Source organism: Centruroides vittatus, unplaced genomic scaffold (genome assembly GCF_030686945.1).
Source record: "Centruroides vittatus isolate TY-2023 unplaced genomic scaffold, ASM3068694v2 contig_970, whole genome shotgun sequence".
In the NCBI taxonomy this organism is placed as follows: domain Eukaryota; kingdom Metazoa; phylum Arthropoda; class Arachnida; order Scorpiones; family Buthidae; genus Centruroides; species Centruroides vittatus.
Genome location: NW_027122643.1, coordinates 200238 through 226401, shown reverse-complemented (window position 1 = coordinate 226401; position 26164 = coordinate 200238). Strand labels below are relative to the sequence as shown.

The following is a 26164-nucleotide window of genomic DNA, read 5'->3' as shown; positions in this document are numbered from 1 at the left end:
AGTCTGCTGTAGAAGAAGGAAAAAATTTCTAATTTACTTCATAAATTTTTTGAAAGTTAGTTAATTGGCTAAATTATATATTTTTATTGTCATTAGCCTAATTATAATAAAAATAAACTTTATTGAAATTTTGCCAAGTATATAAAATTATTCGCAAATATTTCTTACCGAAATAATTTATTAGATAATAATTAATGTAATGGACTATAAAATTGCATTCCGATCTTTATTCTTTGTTATTTTTAATTAAAAAGAATTGCATTTTTAAAACTTGGTCTATAGTAAATTTTGTGATACTATGTTTTAATTTATCTCGGAGCTTAAAATATTTCGATAAGTAAAAATTTACATTCAGTTAAAAACAAGCTGGAAAAATCAATTAAGAGCCTAATTGCATTGAACGCAGCAAAAATAAGCGAAAATAATCCAAAAACGAAATATTAAGTTAAACTGAGAGAGAGATTAGCAAATAACTGTAGTAATAAATTGCAGTTTTAGCTTCTTAATCAATACTATTTCACTTAACAGGAGAATTGGAAAATTGCCAAAAATGTCTTGTTCTTTCTCATTCATTGCTCTTTACTTCAACATTATTGATTCTTCCAAAGGAAAAACTTGCCTTATATATATCTACATAATTAGTATTCGGCCAAATGTAATATTTATATTCTTTTGCTCAACGTAATGAATTGTCTTCTACTTCGCACGAGCCGGGACCAATTGCCAAATGATTAATTATCGAATGTTAAAATAACACTTTGAATACCCAATACTTTGCCTGGTACAAATTATGAACTCTACTAATTATTTTTTTTATGGTTGAAAATTGTGTTAAGAAAAATGATTGTTAAAATCACAGTTTATTTAGTTATTAAATTGTGAGAATGTCGATAGTCTTTCTGTGGTGAAATTTCGGATGAAATTAAAATATATATAATAAATTTAAATGAGATTTTAGTAGTAATATTCACCCGAAGATGGCGCTACCTTCCTTTAACACTACGCGTGTAGCTCACATCTTTTTATAGCAATTCACCGAAACCTCTTGACCCTGTATGAGTGGTATGTGGAGAGTTATATTTAACTACATTTTTGTCGAAATATAATATCTTTTAATTGCCGGTTTTATATTCACTGGGCTAGAATTTATGTCATTATCTGTTGATTGAATATTTATTTGTGTGTGTATTATGTAAAATCAATATATTCAATGTTTTGAAATGGAATTTCCTCCATTTTTTGAATGAGTATCATTATATGTTTTTTGTTGTTTTATAGGCAGCTGGAAAGAGAGGCAATAAGAGCAGGTGTCATGTCACCCCCTATACCAGACGATGTCCTGTCTAATACGGACTGATTCTATACATCATCTACCATCTGCTTCGTTCGTTCTTTGTATACAGAAGCAGCTGCTATACCTGACACTGCACTTGATATTTGGCATTCCATTTTGATCGCCTTCCGATTATTTTATGTTCCGAAGGCTAAATTAATACATGTTTAGAAGCGAGTATTTTAATTACTCACTCTTCTAGTGATATTGTAAATTATTTAAAGTAATGACAAATTGAAATAATATATCTATATATTATTTAATAAAACTTGTGTCTTTCGTTTATATTAAATGTATTTACAACATTGCTATGTCAACGGAATCGATTACTATTGTTCTGTAAAAGCTATTAGACCTATATAATATACGGCAAAGTTCTCCTCTTTAAAAATCTCTGTGTTCCCCTCTTTAGAGTCCCCTCGTGTAACAGCTGCTCCATCGCGACCATCTGCCTGCCCCGAGGGCTAAGTTGTCACCTGTGCCACGTGCCTACCAAACATCAGGAATTGTATGAGATAAAGAAACCAAAATTTGTTTACAACAAAGTTTCATAGTTTTTTTTTTCCTTGCAGAGATAGGTTAAGTTTTATTTATTTTTTTCTGGAAAAGTTTGGCCGCGTTTGACAAAGGTAGAGCGAGTAGCATTAATATTTTTTTACAGCTTTCTTCCCCGCTTTGAGTTATTGCTTCAGAATTGACATACGTAACAAAATTAACAGCTGGCCAAACAAAAATGACCTGTATAGCCGAGAGTAAAGTAATAGCACTACATCCTGTGGGCTCCATATGGGTTACTTGACACAGCTCATCTTTCTTGCAGTAACATCTCTCTAATAAAGTACGTTAACGTAATTATTTCATGTTTCGTAATATATAAAATTGAAACAAAACAAGGCTTATCTTTACGGGAAAGGAAAAGAAAATAAAAAAAAAAAACAGATAAAGAATCTGGAATGAGGTGTTTTCTTAAATGTCATGGGAGTTATGTGTACATCCTGTTTCACATGTGATACACCTCTGTTTTGTTTATCGTCACCGTGGTAATATATTTCAATTTTTTACTACTATTTAAAACTATAATTACTGTTCTGTAGTCTTTGTTTATGTATGTTGCAAGGATTGACAGCACCCGTGTTTTACGTTTTATGGATAACTTGTAACTGGCAGCGTGTGACGAAACAGGTGAGTCGCCACCTGCACATTATTATCACCCACGACAAATGGCACGTAAAAAAATGATCACTTTCTACTCAAATGACCAGTCGAATTTATTCTATTTTTCGGACCGGATGCTGTAGCAAATACTCTCTTTAATAAGAATTAAGACAAAAGGAATCAACTAAGCGAGACAAATTGTCGCCTAATTCTTCTAGCGGGAGAGTTCATCGACTGTGCTGCAAAGTCAAGTTTACTAGTTTGGACACTTTCCAGGACTAGTTTGATCTGTGCCAAGTTGGATTTTGTGCATGCACGTGTTTTGTGGGACCATACCAGATGGTTTATAATTATCCTTTTTATAAGCGGTGAATGGAGTCGAAATTACAATCTATCGGACAATAGCCTTCGACAGATGTGCTGATTTCTTTTGGCAGTAGATAGGAAAGAAAAAGCTTTATTTACTCTTTCCATTTACTTTATTATATTAAAAATCTTGCTGGAAACTTCTGTACGTGATCAGAATTACTGTTCTAATGTGATTTAAAAATAATAATAAACAAATATACGGATTTGTAAAAGAATTTTTTATATTTAATCTTTTATTGATTCTTGTATACAAGACCTCACTTGTAACCAAGACGACGTTTCGATAAAACAAACAAATCAACAATTCTTTGTCCACGAAAATTGATCGAATAATATAATAATTAATCACGTCTTTCTGAAATCTTACAGAGGGAAATAAATTCCACCACGACACCCATTGGGACTCTCTAAATATTAGGACTAGAAAAAAATTACCGAAAATTCGGTAAAGGTATTTATGAATGAGTGGCGGTCGTTATCTGCTGCCGTCCCATTGGTCCATTCCGCGTGACATAAGTCCTGAGGTGAATATCGATGAAGCACCCTTCAGAAGTCTGGATTATGCACAAACACAATCGAGTCCATATGCTCTATGCAGCCATATCGTAATGATGCACTTCGGCCGTTTCTTGTATTACATGCCCTGTAGACCGTTTTCTATCTAGGGTATGCTGGATAAAGCCAAAAATAATTGTCATGAGAAATATAATCATACATTTATATAACAAGTAATAAAGTTACCTGAGCTAGAAAGGTGGCCCTTTGTTGATCTTCGGAGAACCTGCGACGATCCAGTGTTCCGCCACGTAACGGTAAAGTAGCGTAGGGGGCTGGATAGGCAGGATAAGTATCGGAAGCTGAAGGTGGCGGTGGCGGTAGGGGAGACCGGATTAAAGGTCTACTCTTATCCACATCTACGTAACGCTGACTGGACATATGAGGAAGGGTGTGGTTTCCTCCATAAGGATAGCGTTTATCTGTCACGCCTACAGAAATTAGCATGGTCAATAAAGTCTTTAATAACGATAAAAAAAAATTAACTTGTCATTTATTCTCTCTTGTACTGTAGGGGAAAAACGTAAGTTAACAGCCTTCTGTTAGAAAAAATAAACATGATGATGTATGCATGTTTTTTCACGTCGTAGTACTGTTTTTATAGACACGAGAAGATAATTATAGCAACAATGCACGCATTGAACCTCCCTCTCTTTTTTATAGATATATCTATGAATTTTGTTAAACTGTTATGGTTTTTTCGTGTTAACCGAAGAGAGACGGGCACGCTCTGCCCTCCAAGCTTTCAAAGCTTTTTCACTCGTTTATCTTTTGCCAAAAACGGGGAGAAATGTACTTTCTAGAATGATCTATAGTGTTAAGTTCTTCGTAAGTTGATTTGCTAACCACTATAAAAAAATAATTTGAAACATGAAATATTTAATCCGAGAAATATTATAATAAATTAATATAAATACGTGCTTTATATATAAAATACTTTATAAGAAAAATACTGATTCACACTTCCACTTTTTTGACTCAGAAAATGACTACAAAAATTTGGCTACGTGCCATGACCCACTTCAAGAAATTTTAGAATGTTGAAGTTTTGCGATAACTACGCTTAGGGGTTTTAATTATTCCTTCCTTTGTTTGCGTAAATTGACATTGAAATGACGCTACGGGTGAGAAACTTATCGGAAAATGATCCAAATAAAGCAAAGCTTCAACACATGCGAATTGTAACGATGCTGTAGTTGAGACAAGTTTGTGAAACGTGGTTGTGTTTAATCAAAGACCACATGGCCACATTCGAGGGGCGTGGGTGTGTCTAATTGCGTCCATATTTACAAATTAGCTAACAGATCAGTCGTCTTTGCCCTACTTTACGTTACGGACTTCCTGTCTCTCTAAAAATTCATCAACTGACAAATTAAACTAGCAAACAAATCCATAGCCGGATGGAAACCTTCAAGGTTGGTGAACGTTAGTTTAAACGATTCCTTCGAAACTCTATCCGGTTCTAGTAATTCGAGATCATCCCGCTTAGTAGCAAATGTTTATAATAATTAAAACACGCACAAAAAATTAATTACCTGGTCTACATATAATATTCCAACAACGCAAGTTTTATGTTTTTAGCAGATTATATAAAAGTATCTTATAGTTCTATAAGTATATTTTATTTATAATAAATTATCTCTTAAAATGCTTAGTGTTTTACATAATTTTTGTTTTGTTTTTAACTTGCTTGTTACATTTTTTTATGTATATAAATTACTTTCCGGCGTAGCAGCAATATAATTCATGTAAACCTACACCAAAGCAGTTTCTAGTATGATATACCGTATTAATATATCACACTTTAAATAGTCATTAAATGTTTTGAATTTTGATACATATTAATTATATTTTTCCGTATTTTTGTATCATTTATTTAAAAAATGATTCGAAAATTAAATAGTAACCGGCTGTAGCTCTATTAAAAGTTATTTTATTATTCATAGAAATAAAGTATTAAAAATTATAATAGTGAATATATTAATACAAAAATGAATAATGAATAATTTAATTTGCGTCTAAAATCCAACAGAATTTCAGAAAAAAAATCGATATTTTTATATATGAATTTTTAATTAAAAGATAATTGTTTGATTTAACGCGAAATAAAATATAAAATTATTAATTAAAAAATTATTTGTTAATTAAATTATTATTTGGCAGAATGAAATTTTATTTAATTGATTATTATAACTTACTTGCTAAGGCTGCTCTGTATTTTTTTTCTTCTCGTCTAACGTACAGACAAGCACCAAAGACAACCAATAGAACTATGGCCACAGATACTCCTATAGGAGCAATAACTGTTTCCCTGAGATACACAGGAGTGTCGTTTTCTCGTTCGTGTATTGGATAAGAAGAAGAATCAGACAGAGCTGCAAGAAAACATTAAACAACATTACTAGATTGGGTAGTTTAAACAACTTCCCCTTAACACCTTTAGAGTTTCTTCGGCCAATATCTGAATTCTATTCCATGCGGTTTATTGACGACTATGCTCCAAAGAAGAGCCGATCGATACTGACGCCATAGCATTTATCATGAACTCCTGACCTTAAGAAATAAGTATGAATCCAACCGCTTTCTTCCCAGTGGATGGAAAAGTTGAGAAAAACCGAATTCATATATTTTTTCGCCTTGCTTTTTAACTAACTAAAAAGGTTACTATTATTAGACTTACAGGAAATTATATGTTAACCTATTTTTAACCGTAAACATTTCGCAATTTGTAATGTTTAACAAAAATGGTCGTTAATACGATTCTTTTCTAAGCGGATGTTTAAAACGTTTAATTTTTTAAATGCTATTTTATTTATAAATAAGCTAATTAAAGAAGAGAAATTCCTTACCTCCACCTTCAGTTTTGACTGATAGCATCTCGCTAGAATCGCTCTGTCCCGCTTCGCTGTAGGCTTTCAAATATAACTGGTACCTTGTACCTTCCCTTAAATTTGTTAACGAATATTGGTTGTGAGAATCGCGAGGCACGGCTAATTCCGTCCACGTTCCACTTTCTTCTCTGTAGAACAGAATATAATCTGTAAAGTTAATTTTATTAATTTAATCACGTCTAGGCAAATATTTTGAAAAATAAATAAAATTATGGTGATAACATTTAAGTCAGTTACACACAAGAAATATCTAAACAAAGAAAATTTTTTTTATTGGTTTCGAGTAAGAAAAAAATCTTACGTATTTCCTGTTGTTCTTCTTTACTTTTGTGGTCCCATTTTAAAGATATAGTTGAGCGAGATCGGGACTCTAACCATAGATATGGAGGTAATGGAGGATCTGTGTGAATAAACATATTATGTCTAACGAAATTACATGTGTATATACTAAAACTTCTCTTAAGATTTTATACAAAATTTAGACCTTTTTCTGAAGTTTTCACTATGATTTCGTGAGAGGGAGGGCTACTACCGGCGTTATTAAAAACCTGCACAACTACTGAATACTCGGTGGCTTTTTTTAAACCAGATAATCTGTATTCCTCCTCCAGATGCTTATTAAAATCGACCGTTTTATAAGTATACGAATCACTCGTGCCTTGGATTTTGTAACCCACATAATAACCTTTTAATAACCCGTTCCATTGGTCCCTTGGAGGAGCCTAAAATATGTATGAGTTGTTTGCATTAATAAAAATTTGTCAAATTATTATTTTAATATCCTCTATCTATCCACAGGATATTTTAATAATAAAATATATATATATCTTGTAAAAATATGAGATTAAAATTTAGACTGAAATAAGGAAATAAATTTTTAACCTAGCAATGAAACAAGATAAAGAAGGTAACATACTTTCCATTTGATTGTCAGAGCGCCAGCACCCTTTGCATCTACAGAAACATCAGTGGGGGGAGCAGACGGTGCTAAGGAGAAAATTTTGTTACACTAACGAAATTTATTCTAATAAAAAAGTAATATATCCACTTTACCTGCTTCCTTGGTAATAAATTGGACAGACTCCGAAGGACTTCCTCTTCCAATCTCATTTATAGCTAAAACACGAACAATATAGGCAGTACCTGGATGCAAGTTGTGTAAAGTCATTGTGTTTTGTGTTGGGGATACAGTTTCTTCTTCTAAACGATGGGAAGTTCCTAAAAATGACATAGACCCAATAAACATCAAAGAAAGGTTTATGTATTAAAATACGAAGAATAAACACCATCATACCAGAATCCTTCCAGTATTGTATAATAAATTGAGTAATAGCACTGTTGCCATTATAAGGAGAGGTCCATCTAACGCTGGCACTCTGACTCCATGTCTGTTCGGTTCTGACATCTGAAGGAGAGCCTGGAACTTCTGAAATTCAACACGACAGTTTTTAGAGGAATTCACTATATATCATTGCCACGTGATCCGGTCGTAGATCACTTACCGAGCACGACTAATTTTACAGTTCTCTCGTCTTTGCCATAAGAATTCTTCGCAACACATACATATTGTCCATTGTCTCCTCTATCTGCATCGTGTATGTGGAGTTCCGACGTGGTACCTTTATCGGTAATACTTTCGAATATTTCGTATCTGTAAAATATTTTCAAATATTAGCATCATTCAAGATATAAAAATGGAGCAATTTAATGAGGTGATTTACAGATAAGCAAAGATGTCAAGCAGGTGATGTCATTTTTTACATCTCCAGAAAAGTAAAAAAAAGAAACTGTGAGAAAAGAAGACTTTAAAGACAACTTCCGTTCGGGAGCGGAAACGGAGGGTGTTGTGTGTCATCTCTGTAGTCATTTCCTGTGTCGTTGCAATAAGTTACTAACCACCTGTCTACCGGCAAGATTCATTAAATATGTAAGATCTATCTTTTACTATATTGCATCTAAATTTTATATAACCTAGAATAATGTATTTTTTATTTTCGTCTGAAACAGGTTTCATTTTTTTCCCTTTTAAGATTCCAAACTGTTTTCTCCTTTGAAAAATAAATCATATCTTTGAACGGCTACAAACACTCAAAGTAGATGTTTCTATTACATATACATAATAAATAGATGATTTGTTGTTATACAACTTGGGTTACGTGATCATTCATGACGTCGAAAGTCAGTATTAAAATTTTCACCCTCTTTAATCAATAGCTTGACACTAAATGAATGGCAAATTACCAATCACGCAACCTTGTATATGAGCTTTATAATGTATATTATTTCGGACTTCCTGTATAAGTCACGTTAGTCGAATATTTTATTCTCCGTTATCCTTAACGTCAATGACTTATTATCATTTCATGTGAAATCTCGTGACTTTCGAAATATTTTTCGGCTGAAGGATTGTCGCTATAATAGCACGCTAAACCAAATCACCATTGTAAACAATAATAAGTACAAATTACTTTATTATAATTGAATATCATTACATTGAATTAATTAGTTTTATTCATTTTAATTTTAAATCATTTAAAATTTGTAAATTTTCACAATCCTTGCTGGCAAATAACCTATTTCTTTTGGTTAATTTTGTGATTGCAAAATTTAAATTGCATTTTCCTCGCTCCTGTATCTTTATTAACATTATATATATATATATATATATATATTAAATTGCAAGTCTGAAACTGAGGAAAAAAATGAGGTTATTCAGCACAATATCTTTTAGAAATATTGTTAATAAAAGTCGAGATATAGTATCAGTTAAGATTCTTTTATATGTGATTAACGTATAAAAGAAGAGAATCAATCTAACCTTGAGCTTTGATGTTGTGTAATAGACTGATGGTTGTAAGTCCACGTAATTGTTGTCGGATTGTCGCCTACAGCATCACACCGTAATTTAGCCGTTTCTGCAAGCTTCACTGTATGGACGGCGAATTTCTGCTCGAACCTAGCTGCAACTGAATAAAAATGTAATGGTTATATCACACTGCGTAACAAACAATGCACCATTATACATTAGCAATTAAACGAACACGCTTGTTAGTAGCTCGATATGAGGTAAATTACGTAAGAGATAACCCATATACTTGTCAGAGTGATTGTTGCCAACTCGTTTTTTCCACAATAAGCCCCTGTAGCGGTTAAAGTATCGATTCGATACATTTTTCTCATTGAAATGAAGTTGCATATTTCACCAGTAACAATAAATTAGTCGGCAATTGACACCAAACAATGAATCTTTCAAACGCAGCAGTTCAACTAGAGGAAGGGAAATCCAATAATATGTAGGGGTGGAGCGGAGACAGGCTACTATAGGCTACTTATCGATTTTACTCTAAGGATGAACGGGATTCGCCCTAAAAACGACACTTTGGAATGTTTATTCTTGCATCCAGTTTACCAGAAACCAAACATCTAGTTTTGCTTGTTATAGAGACACGAAATTGCAGCATCAATCAATAGAGTTGGCCGGGTCCTTCAATGCAGAAAATGAATGCAGATCTTTTCACTTAGTCTATCCAATTTAAAAAATAAAAATAAAAAACTTTTTGAAGGTTTGTCGTTTCCGGGAAATCAAATAGAGAAAACTGCATATTTGTATAATGAATATAATGCTATACCCGGTATACAAAAATGCGATTCAAACCCATATATACTAAGAATAATATTTATTGGAATAAAATTTACAGTTTAAACACATCATATATTTATAATATTAATATATCTAACTTACCGATTCCCTACTTACCGTGTACAGTTAAACTAATTGTTCTTATTAAATCGTTAGCCATTCCATTGGAAGCTCTGCACTCGTATGAACCAGAATCATTCAGCTGACTTGGACGAATAATCAATGACCCATTAGAAGCAAGAAAATATCTGCCTTCGGATTTTAGTACTGTAGATACCCTACCTACGAAAACAGCATTTGCTTATTGTAGTACGTATTTATCATTAGACGGAAGTTGAAATTAATGAATAATTTGCCTAATAAATTAATTTACAGAGCAGTAATCAGTTTCCTTCAGTAAATTATACATTATAAGTGTCATTTTTTATTACAATTTTTCTAGAAAATTAAATTTAATATGAAGAAAATCGGCGTTTAAAACTGATTATTTATCTCGATATAGTTCTAAATTTCTGTAAAATCAATTATTTGTTCATCTCTTAAGAAGTAAGAAACTCTTCACATCGAAAATATGATAACAAGATATTCTAAATATAGTTCAATAACTTGATCGAAAGGTATAAAGGTCATAAATGAAAATATAATCAAAGTCGTTGAAGATAATAAAATTTTCTACTCTTATTTATTAATTTCCTTTTGGTAAACTAAGAAAGATGCATACGATTTTCGAATTATTTAAAATTTTATGAGGACATATAAATATATATAATCTATATAAACACTAGTACTTTATCTCTAACTACTAACTACAGTACTGATATAATTCCTGAACAGTTGCATTAAAAACTGTCTATCAATTTATCTCTAAATTTACATAACAAATCTATGAAGTAGATTGAATACTTCGTAAAATACAATCTTATTTATGTAACTAGAAAATGCAATACAGTCAATCTGTTTCTTGTTAGTCTAAAATGAAGTACTTTCAATTTCCATATAGCGGGATAATCTAGATTTTGTCTTATATAAAATTACAAAAGAAACAAAGAAATCTTGTTTTCTGATTTTATAGAATGAACGGATGATTGAACTCACCTTGTAATCTTCTCCATTTAATTATCGGTTGCGGATAACCCGCAGCTATGCAATCTATAACTACCATTCCTTCATTAGCTACTGACGTATCTTGCGGTTCTTTTAGCCAAACCGGTGATGCTAAAATATGAAAAAAAAAATCGAAATAGTATAAAATGACATTAAGTATCCGATTTTTAAAATTTTATTTTATAATATTTATTTAAATGAACAATTTCGTAAAATTTGGCACAGATCCGCGAGATAACCATCTTTTAGACAGTTTTATTGACTAATCAGAATTTTATACGGGACAACTAAAAAAAAAATTAAATTTATTAAAAGAATTTCCTTCCTTCCTATGCTACTTCCTTGCAAACATTCCTTATACAGTTAATTTCTTGAAAATTCGACAAATATGTTAAACATGCCTTACATTCGGCAACATTTTAACTGATTGAACAGTGTAATCTCTTAACATTAATCTAAGATTGTAAATAAAATTAGTAGTCAACCAGCATCTGCTTTCTATTTTATTTTATTTTTTATTCTACCGTTTAACGTTAGTTTGTGTTTGTCTTCTAGATGCAAATGTGATAAAATTTCATTCAATTAAATAATTTTATGCCTTGATCAGTAATATTTTTCGATAATGTATCCAGAGACTGCTACATTTTTCTCTCAGTTATTGATCTCACACAGTAAAATTCGGATAAAATTGTAGCATCCCAGATTCATCCCCAGCATCTCTCATTTATCATATCGACTAAATCTTCACAATGTATTATCTAATAAATAAATAAATTGAAAATAAACGCCGTATTTACTAACAAAACTAATTTGTGTTGTTGAATTTGCCTTGTTTTTTCTTAAATACTTCAACAATGACAATCTAATATGTCGATTTTTTGGAATTCGATACTCCGTTGATATGCGGAGAAGACGTAAACCAGGATTTGGCACCTAGCCAAACTTTTCGATCCAAAACTCCCCATTAAATCATTAACTCTTTCTTAGTATTCTACAATAACTGTTGTATACAACGCGAAAATCTAAAATTTATTCAAAATAACAAATTTTAATCGGAAATTATAACATTGTTTTTTCAGAGAAAGTTAATTCTCCGACAATTGGCGTATAACGCCTTTATCTCCAAGAAAATGAAACAAATTGGGAGTACTTACCAAAAACGGATAGTGTTGCAGTATATGTATCGCTACCAGCAGAATTATTAAGCACACAACTGTAATTTCCAGCATCTTCCCAACTAACAGAATCGATGTTTAATAAAGAATAGTCCTCGTGGGTCTTAACAGCCACATGGGTGGAAGGGATGACTTGTGTTCCATCTTTCAACCATTCGAAAGTAAAAGGAACGCTTCCTTCTGATGGATTACATATCACTTTGACTGTTTTACCAGCAGTCAAGTTTTTGGGAAAGAAAAACGGTTGGATTTTTGGTATTTCTGTAAGCAATAAATAAGACAATGCGTGAATAAAAATTGCTCTAAATAAATTTTTCCTCGAAAAATCGCAAGTTTATTATTTTACATACGAAAAACGTACCTTCTGCACTCACTACGGCGAAGACAATGCAGGTTTTCAGCAGTATATCCATGATAGCGAACTATCCAACTGTTTTCTCCGTAAAACGACGATGCCACTTTGTACTGTTGGGATACATATTCACATAATAGTAAATATCCTTACGATATTCGGACGCACTTAAAAGTCGCTACAGGTGACACCGTACTCGCACCGCAGACCTTCCAGTGCATGCCACTGAATATGGCGTTGCCTCGCCCAGCCTGTCCCCGTACAGCGCCATGCAGTGGCTGATGTTCAATGGAGCTTTCCCGCCTTTCGTCCGCAGTTATCTGCTGGAACTGACGTCACATACTCGTTTTTGGGTTATCTTCACACTTCACCCCTTTTCTCTCTTTGTTTGTCGTTACGACTTATCAATTTATTTACTACTAACCGAGTGAATACTATCTGATCTAATATTAGTGATTATCTACGTGAAGTGATAATAGTATCTGTTTAAAACTCTTCCTTTCCTAGAAGCCATACAATACTGTACATTCAAAGCGGATATAGTTTGGAAATTCGATCCACAGCATCTTCGAAAGTCAAGGTGCCTGTGCAAACGAATCAAAAATAAAAGCAGGCTGGATGAGATTGCTGCAACCAACATGTACCGAAACAAAAAGGAAGGAAATAATATTCTATATCCTCTTGCTCAATTTAACAACATGTTTCCCTTTCTGGATCTGCAAAAAGATTATTCTGGTAATTCCAACATAACAGATAATCCTCTCAAGTAGTTTATCCGTCCCTTTACATAACCTAGAGCGAATCAATTAAGATTGACAGCCAGTACAGTACAGCTACACCGATCTCCCTCTTTCTAGATTATATATATAGTCTGTGGAGGCAGTTGTGCCACTCGGGTGATAGATAACGATAATGTGCACTTTCGTGTTTCTTCTTCGGCTCCACGGTCTATTCTTGAGACCCCTTGAGCCATCGGATAATAATCGAATAATTGGTGCTTCATTCCGTGGCGATACGTTTACGTCTGTACTCAAACGAGTGTTTAATGAGTTTATTATATTAAGTATAAGAATTCGAGGAAATATTGACATTGCGATAGAAAAGCTCCAGTTATCACTATCCTTCCTCGAGATAAATCAAACATAAGTCCTTGTTAAGGAGTTCAATGGTAATTCCCTTAAGGAAGAGACTTGGCGCGTGTCCAAGTCAGTCTCCAGAATAGCTTTTTTTATAGAAAAATCAAGAATAAGTTGTTATGCTTCTTCTTTCTTCATATTGCAATAGATATACATCGTTTCTATTGTTATAAAATAAAGCCAATTCCTTATATAAATGTTAAGAAAATTAATTTCATTTTCTTCACAAGAATTGGAATAATTGGATATCAACAGAGAAAATTAATTTGTAAAGAATATTGTTTTAAGTCAAATTTTTAAGTATCTAAAATTCAATATCTAATTTGAAATATTTCTAAACAGTAAGACTAACGAATACTTTTGTTAATAAGACAGTTAAGATTTGGGGCAAAGGTCAGCAAGCACTTAACACAAGAGTCACTCCTTTCTTTGAAGATAATGACTCGTTTTAAATTTTAAAGCACTTTAAATAATTGCTAGTGAATCACGCATAAAAATAATTATAACTGTTTTACTGAACGTAAACGTTTATCTGCTAGAGGAAAGTAGATGTTGCAATTAGTCATTATTAATTAAAGTATGTTTACATGGACGAGAAGCCTAGAGCTAAACCAGCACGATTGTTTTAAGATTGTATAACACGCATCATTTTGTGGTATCGCATATTCCACACTTCAAATTAGTGAAACACGATCTCTCAATTCTGTAATAGCGGTCATACTATACTGGATCGATATTTGTAGAAAGCATTTAAATATATTTAAAACTCTATGCTCTATAAGATTTGCGGTCACTCAACTTATGCGGAAATATTAATCAATCAGTCATTACATCTATCCGCATAAAAATTTCTCGTTTATAATAGTAACCAAATAAACCTTAATCGAGTTGCATGATTAACCCGAAACACTCTGACAAGATATAGATTATCGTTATAAAATAGCTTGTGGACAAGAAGACTACTTACCTTTGACTTTTAAAACAATTGTTTTCTGTAAGGTACCTAATCCGTTTGTTACTTCGCAATTATAATATCCCGCATCCGTTACGCGTATGTTGTAAAATGTTAAAGTGCCTTTTGTCTCTATCTTCATGTGTCCGTCTTCGATGTCCTGCCATGTTTTCTTATCGTCTGTATATAAAAAAAAAATTTAATGCAATAGCTTATTTAAATATTATATCTGACGTTGTATGCGTGTAATTAATGAACGTAATAACGTAAAGACTAAAAAAAATTATTCAATTTTTATATAATACAGTGTTGTGTCCTGCTTATAAAATTAATAATGTAAATAAGAATAAAAATGAATTTTTCGTTTGCATGTAAATATATAAAATTTGAGTGAAAGTGAAAATTTTTATATATTTTTCTAAAATAAAATATTCTTATAGTAAATAAAGTTTAACTTTTAATTTGATTTGTTGTATTTGAAATGAATAAAAAGGAAACAAAAATGATATTTTTAAAATTAAATTTGTTTACATTAAAAGAGATAATTATCAAATTCCGATTTTTTTTATGACAAAATTTTCCTGTTTCGATCATTTCCCGGAACTTACTTCTTTCCTTCCTATTTTTACTCATTCTCTTTTATCAAGATGATATTTCCTTGTGAAATATTTCTCTCGATAGGTTGCATTATCCGATTTCTAATATGAAAAGCGATGAAAGATCATGCACGTTTTAAGCACATACCTCGGCTCCTCTTCCACGTGAAAGATGTATCAGGATTTCCATACGCTTGACACTCCAGAGTGGCATTATCGCCCGCGGCTACGGCCAAGTCTGTTGGTTCTTTTAACCATTTAGGCGGTCCTAGATCAGAATTATGAAAGATTTATCTCAGAAAAAAAAACTAAAAGTGGCTTCTTCACTTCACTTTCCTTAACGTAAATTGTAAAATCAAATTGAGGAAATTATTGAGAATATATGTTTTAGTATGAAAATGAAAACATTAGATAAATTTAATTTACTATTGGGAATAGTTTTCGGTATTGGAAAGGCCATGTGACTAACATGCGTCATTGTTGTAACATTTATCACATTCTGACCACCCACTATGACTCATCAGAGTGAGGGTAGCTTTACAAAGAGTACTTTCTAGAGGAAAATAGGCGAAATATGCTGTTTTATCAGTGAAAATGTCACCAGGAATTTGTTCGTTTTAGTCACAACTAATAAGCTATCTTCTTATATGAAGATTTTAAAAAGAATAAATGTAGTTTGTAATTTTAATAATTAAGTTTTGTATGTTTTAGTTCGTTATTAGTAAATCGATATATTAGTAAAAACATAACGACACCTGCTGATTCATGCTCGGGGAGATAATACTCGTATGATGTCAGTAATGACGTGTCAAGCAGGTGTACAACGGGTGGATTAGCTTCGTATAGCTTTCACTAGCTATTGTCGATATACAACAGGTTACTCATGTAACCTTAAGGCTTGAACCTAGCCTAAATACTTTATAGATGATTTTAATAACAGAATAGAAGGACACGAGATAAAAAAGAAATACTTCCGGATTCAAAGTTCCGTAATTAATAATAATAATAATAATTCTTATTAATATTTAATATTAATGGCTAAGTTTCAATTTTTATTTTTAATGTAAGTTTCCCGAGCTATATTAATTTACCTGTAACAATCAATGCGGCAGTGTAGGCATCTTCTGAAGAAGCACTCCTTACCATGCAAGTGTAGTTTCCCGTACTTTCTACCGAAGCGTTATTTATCATAAACATGGATGCCATTTCGTGAGAATATATTGTCCACATTGTATTACTTTCTATAGGCTGACCATCTTTCTTCCAAGAGAAACTTAAATCACCTTTTCCTTTGCGAATAGCGCACGTTGTTTGTACTCGTTGACCTTCGTCTATGTTTTTTGGAAATGAAAAAGGCTGTATTTCCACCACTAAAATAAAAATAAACGTCACATATATGTAATTTTGAGCCATATTGAATTTTATTCTTTTCGGCTTAAATAATTATTAACTATGTAAAAACGTGTGTAGGGGCTATTCTTCCGATAGTAGTATATTATAATAACGTTTTATATATTGTTATAAAGTATTTTACATAGTAATAAAATTGCGGAATCGTCTATTTTCTTTTTAAATCGGTATATAACGCGCGAAACGCAATTTTTTATGTACACTCATTTTTCGGAAAAAATGAGCATTACGCTACTCCGTTTCATATTAACAAAAGAGGTGTATTATCGGACAAAATAAACTATCTAATGTGAATATTTCTATTGGGCATAATTATCAATACGAAAAAGAGTGATGAGAAAACTTACCGTCTGCATGAACTAAATAAGCTGATAGCAATAGTATTAACGATCTTTTCTCTATCCGCATTTTCTCGTATAAATTAATTTGTACTAAACAAACATTAAATAAAATTCTTCATATTTTCATCAGATTAACACAATATCTGCAGCCATTTTTCTTCCATTCGGTTTACTAATTAAATTGTATCCCTTGCAGCACTTCCACTATCTAACGTCCATATTCCATCAGACTGCAGTGGACATGGCGTTTCTTTGTCTTATCACATTGCACATGTTATAAGCGCCTCCTAACGGCTACTGTCTCAACTAATTGAATTAATTACATTACATATACCACATTAGTATAATATAAAAGCGTAAAAGTCAGATGACACAGAAAAAACTAAAATCCAGAGAGAGTATTTTCGTATTTTGAGAATCTGAAGTGCCTTATCACGCAACTGACGTCAAGCAGTTTGTCTTCGTAACTGCATTCAGGTTTTGACTTAATACATTAAACATAGAAATTTGAATCAAGTTTAAGCCCATCTCGAATAGCATATTTTTCATACATTCCGCATTTTTTTAAATTGGGAAATTGCATTAAATATTAGTTAAAATGCCAAGTCATTCTGCCTTTCATTTTTCATATTTAAAAGCTGAATTTATAATTCTTAAAAGCAAAAATACATTTGTACTAATAAACCGTATTTTCTGAATTAAGTTTAGATTTAATTTATAACAATAATTTGTATTTAGTCAGTTCTTTTATTTTTCTTCTAGTAAACAATTCTTACAAAAAATTATAAAATATACAGTCTTTAAACAGATGTTAGACGCTTAAGTTATAGACAAAAAATGTACTTGAAACCGATTGAATTTTCAATAAAGTTCATTTTATCAGCTTAACTGTTGCGAAAAATATATATATAAAAGGAGAAAGTATTGTTAACAGGGTTCTCAATCAATACAGATCCACCATATTAGCTGTCTGACTAAACAGAGCTTGCGCTATATACCAGTCATAGGGCCGACAATCACCAGTTAATGTAATTGAATGTAAAGTCAGTTCTGTTAGTCTCTAACGCTGTAGTTATATATCCTGCTACTTAAATGTTATTATTTATTTATTTTTATCATTACCGACTCTAATGATTAATTCGTTTCCTTTCTAACTAATGTCACTGTCCTGTAATTATCGTCCCATTGTATACAACAGACAGTTAAATGCTTATAATACACACCATACTCACCTTGTAATAAGTAATTCAAATAATATAAAAATTCGCGTTGTTTTAATAAATTTATTAATATTATTATAATCTGAAGTACAAATAGTTTTGTAAAGAGTATATGTATATGCGGGTAAGGACAACATCGAAAAAACATGATACAAGATTGATGTCAAAAGAATGTACAATAGCATGCATTCTTCTATACGAATCTATAACTCTTCTCTTTTGTAACTGTACACTTATCCTCTTCTTAATCATCTGATGGAAAAATTAGTGTGATGGAAAATTATCACACGAATATGATCAAATATGTCTTTATCTTACGAATAAATAACATAAATTCACTGCGGACTGTCATATATATGATCGTCCCTTCGTTTTAATGAACTCGGTTTAGGATAGACTGGTCTGTCCTATATAAAAAAATAATAATAATAAAATCGAATGATATAATTAATATTTTTTATAAAAAAATCAATTAATTGTATATTCGATTTAAGACTACCTGAGGGAAAAAGGTTTTTAATTCTTGATTGAGACATTCTTTACTATAATTGATTTCCGATTCGTCCATCATAGGCATTGTGGCATAAGGTGATGGATAATTCTCTTGGATGGAAGGGTCCACTTGTACCAGTGGTCTGGCTTTGTCCACGTCGACGTAACGTTGCATGGTGCCGGGTAACGATAAGTGTTTCTCCGCTGCTAGAGCTAGAATAATATACGACAAAAATCTACTATCAGTCATTGAAAAGAATATGTCAAATTTATAGGTCAATAACCTTAAAAACGTTTATAAGAAAAATAAAAACGCTTCCGAGTCTATTCTTTATTCAAATACTTTTATCACTGACCTCTTTCTATATGTTGTCTTTTTCGGATTTTTGTAACACAGATACAAGCCACGGTAATTACTATAACTATAGTAAGTAAAGACACGGCTACTGGTACTAGAACTGCTAAATCTAAATAAGGTGGATGAGCACCGCCAACCACAGCTAGGAGAGCTGAAAGAACAATTAATAAAACTCAAATTTATAAAAAAAATATATCGCACTTATATTAAATATAAGTTTTTCTTTTCTGTATTGGTAATTTCGGGATGACGTCAGCGCTCACCTCTATCTACTGTTCTGGCAGCAATGAACTCACTGGGATCGCCTCTTCCGTATTGATTGGAAGCGGTGATGTAAAGTTGGTAGGTTTTGCCAATGTTAAGGTCATTCAAAACGTAGGTATTATCATCAATTGACGTGATTGGAACCTCTTGCCATTCTCCTTCTTCTTCTTCCTTATAATAAATCGTGTAACCTATTAATAATAATATTTATTAATCTTTAAACCAGTTTTTTCGGCGTTAATATTAAATAATCCAATTCACGTTATCACATACATATTATAAAAGGTCATTGTACCTGTAACTGGAGTGTCAGATTTTTTAGAATTCCTTCTAAGTGTGATTGATGTCGGAGAGGTAGATAAAACATAAACGGACGGTGGACTTGGCAAATCTGAAATTTATGAATAAATAAATGGCTATAAAACGTTTCTTAAATTGATTATTTATATTCTTACTGCGTGTGCAAGTTAGAGGAAAAGAAAAAGTGAAAAGAGAATGAAAGTAACAATATTTTAAATGCTTACCTCCATCTAAGGTTTTGACAATTACTTCGTGAGATGCAGGACCTCCTCCTGCGGAATTAAAGGCTTTAACTATAACACTGTAATCAGTAGCTTTAAGTAGATTTGTAAGAAAATATTCCTGTGTTCTATTCGGAACATATTTCACAGTTTTATAAGAATATGGCTGTGTTGAATCTCTGCTTTTAAATCCAATGTAGTATCCTTCCAAATTACCATTCCAATTGTCTCTAGGTGGCGGCTAAATAAGGTGATAATTAACATATTTATAACAGATCATTATTATATCTAAAATTTTTGAAAATATACGTTTACCTTCCACGTAACTTTTATGGTAGACGACCCACCGCTTTCTACTGAAATATCAACTGGTGGAGAACTTGGTTCTGAAATAAGAAAATAATATAATAATGTTAATAATATATTTTTACACGTCTGAATTTATTATTGATGATGTCATTGCTAAAATTAAAACTAGTAGAAACAACATTTTCCATGATAAATTCTAACTTGATTTCGTAAACTTGAAGATGTTGTATTTATACAAGTAAAACTGGTAACAAGAATGAAAACTACAATGTTTTTTTTTTTAATCGTTAAAAGTAAAAACTAACTACGCATTTTGTTATTTTAAATTACAAAAATTACAAAAATTAGTTTTATATAGACAGCTGTTTATATTAGGAACATATCTAAATGTAACCTATAAAATTAGTAAAAAATAATTTGAAATAAGAATTATCATTAAAATAGACATCTGTATTGAAGATTATAAATTTTTAAAACGAACATTTTGTGATGGGCAACTATAAAAATATTTTCGTTAATAGTTTTTTTTATTATACGGTGATAATTTAATGACTAAATATTATTATGTTCAGTATTCATGTAAAGTTTTATAAGAAATCAATAACAGAAAAGAATCAGATTTTATAACCTAGTAACATAATCAAACAGGTTGAATAAATAATTTTTTATTATGCTTAAACAGGAAAGAAGTAATAAAATGAAATTGTTACAGTGTAGAAAATGGTTTAAAATAATTCGGTTTGTCTTTCTACGTATTTATTTATTTAGAGACCAGATTATTGTAATGTATATAAATTTTGTGACGAGTAACCGGTATTATTTATAACGAAAATAATATTAAAATTTACCTTCCTCTCCAGTGTGAAATACAACTGATGCAGAGGGATCGCCTCTTCCAACTGTATTTTCTGCTACGACTTTTAACATGTAAGATGTTCCGGGATGAAGATCTTTAATAAGAGCATTAGACTGAGAACTTGGAACTTCCTTTTCGTAAAGACGATTACCGGAACCTATACACATAAATAAATATTAATATTTCAGTAGTATTCTAATTTAATTCCACTTATTAATACATTTTTCATTCCTCTTACCTTGATCCCGCCAATACTGAATGATATATTTTGTAATGGGACTGTTGCCACTGTAAGGAGAAGACCAAGAAATACTACAACTTCTACTCCAAACTTCGCGTACTTTAAGGTCTAATGGAGGAGCTGGCACTTCTGTAAATACAGGGAATAATTTTTATCAATTAGACAAATATTTGTATAAAAATGTCTCGTTTTAAAGATTCTTCTTTTTGATCATGAGTAATTCTTTTTAACGTAGCCAGGGTTGTCTAATTTTAAAGGCTTATCACACTCTGTAGGTTAAGTGATAAAAAAGAGTTAGAGATCAAGTGAAAAGGTATACGCTTTATCGAAATAAAGCGTAGGCTATACCTTTATATTCGCTCGTATTTCGGATCTCGTAGTCCTTCATCAGTCCAATCAGCAAGCATAGATTATTATATTATTAATAACCATAAAATTAATCATCACTAAACATCTAAACAGTACCTACAGGAGAGTTTTCCAAGGGTGTATACACAACTTCATAGTCGTGCTCCCAACAGTGTCTTTATCCAAAAACTCAGATTTACCTATTTAATATTTTTTTAAAATAAAATTCTTATTTATGTAAAGTATTATAAAATTATCCGACAAAAAATTAAATAGGTAAATGTACGGTCTTTGGATAAAGACACTGTTGGGAGCACGACTATGAAGTTGTGTATACATCCTTGGAAAACTCTCCTGCAGGTACTGTTTAAATGTTTTGTGATGATGATTTAATATATTATTGTAACTGAAAAATAATATTATGGTTATTAACAGTATAGTAATCCACGTTTGCTGATTGGATTGATAAGACTGAATCCGAAATAAAACTTATTTCCGATATCAATAAAGCGTATACCTTTTCACTCGATCTTCGACTAATTTCAGTCTGAAAAATTAGTCAACCCTGGGCTACGTTAAGATGTCGTTTGTTTTAATTTTTTTTAGTTCTACAATATAAAAATGATTAAAAAATAAATAAAATCAATTATCAAATATTATCAGAAACTTTGTTATATTGCACCTATATTATTAATTCAAATAACAATTTTTAATCAGTTAACAATTTTTTAAATCAGTTTTTAGTTTTAATAATCATAGTTACCGCTTCATTTTATACTTTTATTACTGTAAAAATTAAATATTTGTAGCATAAATTCTTATTTTAATGTAATTCCAATAAAAATTATTGCATTAAATGTAATGTAAAATTTATTTTAAAAACTTTTTTTTTTAAATTTAGAAATTTATGTGACGTAATTATAAAATATAAATTTGTAAAGTTAATATAAAAATTATTCATTAAACGATAATCATTTAATTGGTTGATGCAATCGACTCTCCGTATTATGTAATCTTCAAATAAAAGTCAACTCACCCATAACTAATAATCTGATCTTTCTTTGGTCATGACCATATTGATTCTCAGTAACACAGGTGTACAACGCTCCGTCTTCGCGGTCTGACGAGCGAATAATTAACTCTGACACCATGCCTTTAGGCAAAAGTGTCTCGAAAATTTCGTACCTAAAACGAACGAGTTAAATCTATATTTAAAAAATAGTTTGGAAAATAATGATATTCTTTTAATAACTAATTTTAGGCTATATTTTATAATTATTTAAAAATTTTTACATTTACCTCGTTCCTCCTGCTTTGTTTAACTTAATATCTTCTTTTGACCATACAATGGAAACTGGTTGGTCACCTATGGCCTCACATCTTATTTTGGAACTTTCTCCTTTTCTGGCAGTAATAACTGTAAATTTTTCTTCAAATCTGGCAGGAACTAATAAAAGTATTAAATTTTATTAAATAAAAGTTCAACGAAATAATAGATAACACTAGGCTACCGTAGCATTGATTTATTTTTAAGATTTTAAAAATATAATAATAAAATAAAATAGTCGTTATTAAAATGATCATACCTGACGGTTAAAAGTGTGTTTAATATATGAAAGCCATAAGTAACTTTATATTCATACTTATGAATATAAAATTATAGTTTTTATGATAAAATCAGTATAAAAACTGAATTGAATTAAAAGTTTTTCTTTTAATATTCCATCATAAAATATTAAAATAAAAAACTTTAGTAAAATCTTTCAGTAATTGTGACGGGCGGACACTAATGAACACTTAACGAAGTTAAAAATTAAGTAACAATCGTTAAAAACAAGATCATGATATCAGTTTACAAATGAACTTTTATTACTTCTCTACATTTTACCATGTTTTAATAATGTACTAATTAGTTTTACAATCTTTCAAAACAGACGCTAATTTATTTATTATCTGTTTGTTTACATTTTTCTGTTTTATAACTTTCAAAATTATCTGGAAAATAGTAGCATACATCAATTATTAGATTATTATTTTTTGTCCTAAAATATTAAATATTAAAAAAAATTATTATTAAGTTTCTTACCTCTTATTAATGATATGTTACAATTTATATCGTTTTCCATGTCATTAAGGATTTTCAATATTTTTAAAAACAGTATAATTGTTTCGTGACATAAGTCATATAGTTGCGAAATTTTTTCATACTTGATATAGTTTTAATTAAATCTCTTTTATCTTACCATTAACAGTGAGCATAATTGTCTTTTTCAACGTTGGTTCAACTCCATTATCAGCAATACATTCATATATTCCACCATCTATTTCAGTGATATTCTTTAATAATAAAGTACCATTTTGCAATATATCTCCTTTCTTGACGATATTTAACTCCTTCAAAATTCCTAAAATATAAAATAGAGGAATTTTCTTTTACATATAACGCAAAAACGATTAACTCGTAATTACCTTTTCCTTTTTTCCAAGAAATTTTAGGTTCAGGTGAACCAGCAGCACTACAATGTAAATTAGCATTTTCCCCGAAAATAGCAAATGAATCTTCGGGTTCTGTTTGCCAAATTGGGGGAGCTAGGAAAAAGCACATAAGGCGTATTTTTAATTAGTAATAATATAAATTTTTTTTATACACTACTAACCTTCAATATTCAGATACGATGTAAATGATGTTTTTGTGTGACCGTCACTTACACTACAAGTGTAATTGCCACCACTCTCTACCTTAACTGGGTCTATTATAATTAAAGAAAAGTCATTGCCATTTTTAACTCTAATTTCTTGAGATTTTAAAATTTCTTTTCCATTTCTTAACCAAGTAAACGTTATGGATGTAGATTTAACAGATGATACAAGACAAGTGGCAGTTGTTTTTTGTCCAACTAGTACTCTCTTTGGAAAAGTGAAGGGTTCTATATTAACTATAAATACATTATAATACTTATTTAGCAAGTATATATGGTACGTTGTGAAATAAACAATACTTAAACATTTATCAAGTAAATGTGATATAGTTACCTTCGGCATAGAGCAGCTGACGACAGACAAGAACAAAGCACATCCAGGAGAGTGTGTGCATTTCGAATGCGTTATTAGTGAGAAAATATCGAAATTTTAACTTGTTCCACGCTAAATACATCTACATTAGTAAGAGATTTTCCGGAAGACATGTGTAATGTTCTGCCATTAACAATAATTGGATTCTTAGCCGATATAGAAAACATGGCGACAGTTAACATCAATACACGGTTATAGCGCCTCGTCTCGTCATAACAAGCAAACAAAGATTTTGCTTTTTATGTACACTCACTTTTACTCTTAGTTTTATAATAATAATATCAAACATAAAAATAAAATACGTTATATATTTATAAATAATTTATTTTGAATCTACTTATCGATTACATACCGTAAATTTTTATTGTAATGCGTTTCTTAATATTTGGTTGGATACCATTGTCTGCTTCGCATTCGTAAATGCCAGCATCTTTTTCTGAAATTTCTTCTATGATCAATGTACCATTAGCAAGTACGCGATCCTTAGATACCTCTTCTATTATTTCTCTAGATGGATCTGAAAGAAGTAATAATATAATACTTATGTTGAGCTAATAAAAACAAACTTATTAATAACAGATTAATTCGTATGCTAATTTATTTTCACTAACTCGAAATCTTTTTCCAGGTAATATTAGGCGTTGGTGAACCCGTAACAGAACAGTGAATTGTGATTAAAACACCTTTGATAGAAGATACATCTTGTGGTTCTTCTTGCCATTGGGGTGATGCTAAGGTAATAAACAGATTATTATTGAAATAATTATACTTTAATGATGTTAGAAGTGTAAATAAGTAGTTATTAGTGTATAAAATCTTACCAGCAACGAGAAAATTTGCAGTGTAACTGCTACTACCAGAAGGATTACTAACGGTACACGTGTAATTTCCTTCACTAGTTAATTTTACGGGATCGATGATGATAACAGAATATTCTTTATTATCATTTATTTTAGCTTCATTTATATCAGATATTGGTTTGCCGTCTTTAGACCACTGGAATTTAAATGGTCCACTTGATGACAAAACAAAACACATAGCAGTTGCTTTTTGTTGTAATGGTACTCTTCCTTGGAAATTAAATGGTTTTATAACAGGCAAATCTGAAACTAAATAAATATTTAGTGAATATATGAAATTTCGGCATAATATTTACCCTTTAAAATGATTTAGTGTGTAAGTTTAGCAAAATACTAGTAAATCGCATGCAATTAACAAGTTTATATTTAAATCTAATTCATAAAATGCGCCTATATTATTATTACAGTTATTTATTTTTATAAGTAAATCTATTAAGTTAATTAAACTGATTTTCTTAAAGAAAGTTACATTATATATAAAGAAAATATATATAAACTTGGTGCGGCTTACCTTCTCCATTAGACTTTTCTCGTAGTAATAATACTCCACATACAAGTAATATTTTCTGTATCATCATAAATCCAGATAAATCTAAAGCATCCAAAAACGATAT

General features: G+C 31.0%; 4 protein-coding genes across 6 annotated transcripts in view; 1 reads left to right on the top strand and 3 right to left on the bottom strand.

Moving 5' to 3' along the window:
- The window catches only part of LOC136985437 (myotubularin-related protein 9), a 64968-nt gene extending 61896 nt beyond the window's left edge, over positions 1-3072 (top strand). For both annotated transcript variants that reach the window (XM_067282725.1, XM_067282724.1), the window contains exon 14: positions 1279-3072. In XM_067282725.1, coding sequence (XP_067138826.1) covers positions 1279-1357 — 79 coding nt within the window. In that variant the 3' untranslated portion in view covers positions 1358-3072. The remainder of the gene's footprint in view (positions 1-1278) is intronic.
- LOC136985436 (cell adhesion molecule Dscam1-like) lies at positions 3061-17271 on the bottom strand. Of its 2 annotated transcripts, none has more exons than XM_067282721.1 (15): positions 17016-17271; positions 16350-16628; positions 15407-15526; positions 14678-14842; positions 9122-9269; positions 7806-7954; positions 7598-7729; positions 7357-7521; positions 7220-7290; positions 6788-7025; positions 6605-6703; positions 6262-6450; positions 5611-5787; positions 3599-3843; positions 3061-3528 (listed from the first exon to the last, which is right to left on the bottom strand). In XM_067282721.1, the coding sequence occupies exons 1-15, from the start codon at positions 17074-17076 to the stop codon at positions 3448-3450; spliced, it is 2319 nt and encodes a 772-aa protein (XP_067138822.1). In that variant the 5' UTR covers positions 17077-17271; the 3' UTR covers positions 3061-3447. The 2 variants fall into 2 exon arrangements, with proteins under 2 accessions (XP_067138822.1, XP_067138823.1); XM_067282722.1 differs by lacking the exons at positions 14678-14842; positions 15407-15526; positions 16350-16628; positions 17016-17271 and adding exons at positions 10061-10225; positions 11039-11158; positions 12202-12483; positions 12584-13820.
- A 1001-nt stretch (positions 17272-18272) lies between these two features.
- LOC136985467 (hemicentin-1-like) overlaps positions 18273-26164 on the bottom strand; it is a 130687-nt gene continuing 122795 nt past the window's right edge. Inside the window, exons 100-110 of the mRNA XM_067282756.1 lie at positions 22918-23065; positions 22655-22803; positions 21268-21399; positions 21022-21186; positions 20180-20250; positions 19868-20105; positions 19639-19734; positions 19343-19534; positions 19078-19230; positions 18729-18934; positions 18273-18636 (exon numbers count right to left, since the gene is read on the bottom strand). Of these exons, the coding sequence (XP_067138857.1) occupies positions 18565-18636; positions 18729-18934; positions 19078-19230; positions 19343-19534; positions 19639-19734; positions 19868-20105; positions 20180-20250; positions 21022-21186; positions 21268-21399; positions 22655-22803; positions 22918-23065 (1622 nt within the window). The 3' untranslated portion in view covers positions 18273-18564. The remainder of the gene's footprint in view (positions 18637-18728; positions 18935-19077; positions 19231-19342; positions 19535-19638; positions 19735-19867; positions 20106-20179; positions 20251-21021; positions 21187-21267; positions 21400-22654; positions 22804-22917; positions 23066-26164) is intronic.
- On the bottom strand, positions 24073-26162 carry LOC136985439 (cell adhesion molecule Dscam2-like). Its single transcript, XM_067282727.1, has 4 exons — positions 26062-26162; positions 25302-25799; positions 25043-25207; positions 24073-24554 (listed from the first exon to the last, which is right to left on the bottom strand). The coding sequence occupies exons 1-4, from the start codon at positions 26126-26128 to the stop codon at positions 24271-24273; spliced, it is 1014 nt and encodes a 337-aa protein (XP_067138828.1). The 5' UTR covers positions 26129-26162; the 3' UTR covers positions 24073-24270.

Coding starts and splice junctions, on each gene's coding strand:
- LOC136985436 (XM_067282721.1), bottom strand. CDS start 17,076: ATGCGGATAGAGAAAAGATCGTTAATACTATTGCTATCAGCTTATTTA. Junction 9,270..14,677: donor AATTGTTTTAAAAGTCAAAG/GTAAGTAGTCTT, acceptor ATTTTTATTCAG/TTGCAGCTAGGTTCGAGCAG. Junction 3,529..3,598: donor GGGCCACCTTTCTAGCTCAG/GTAACTTTATTA, acceptor GGCTTTATCCAG/CATACCCTAGATAGAAAACG.
- LOC136985439 (XM_067282727.1), bottom strand. CDS start 26,128: ATGATGATACAGAAAATATTACTTGTATGTGGAGTATTATTACTACGA. Junction 25,800..26,061: donor AGAAAAGTCTAATGGAGAAG/GTAAGCCGCACC, acceptor ATATTTATTTAG/TTTCAGATTTGCCTGTTATA. Junction 25,208..25,301: donor TACCTGGAAAAAGATTTCGA/GTTAGTGAAAAT, acceptor TACTTCTTTCAG/ATCCATCTAGAGAAATAATA.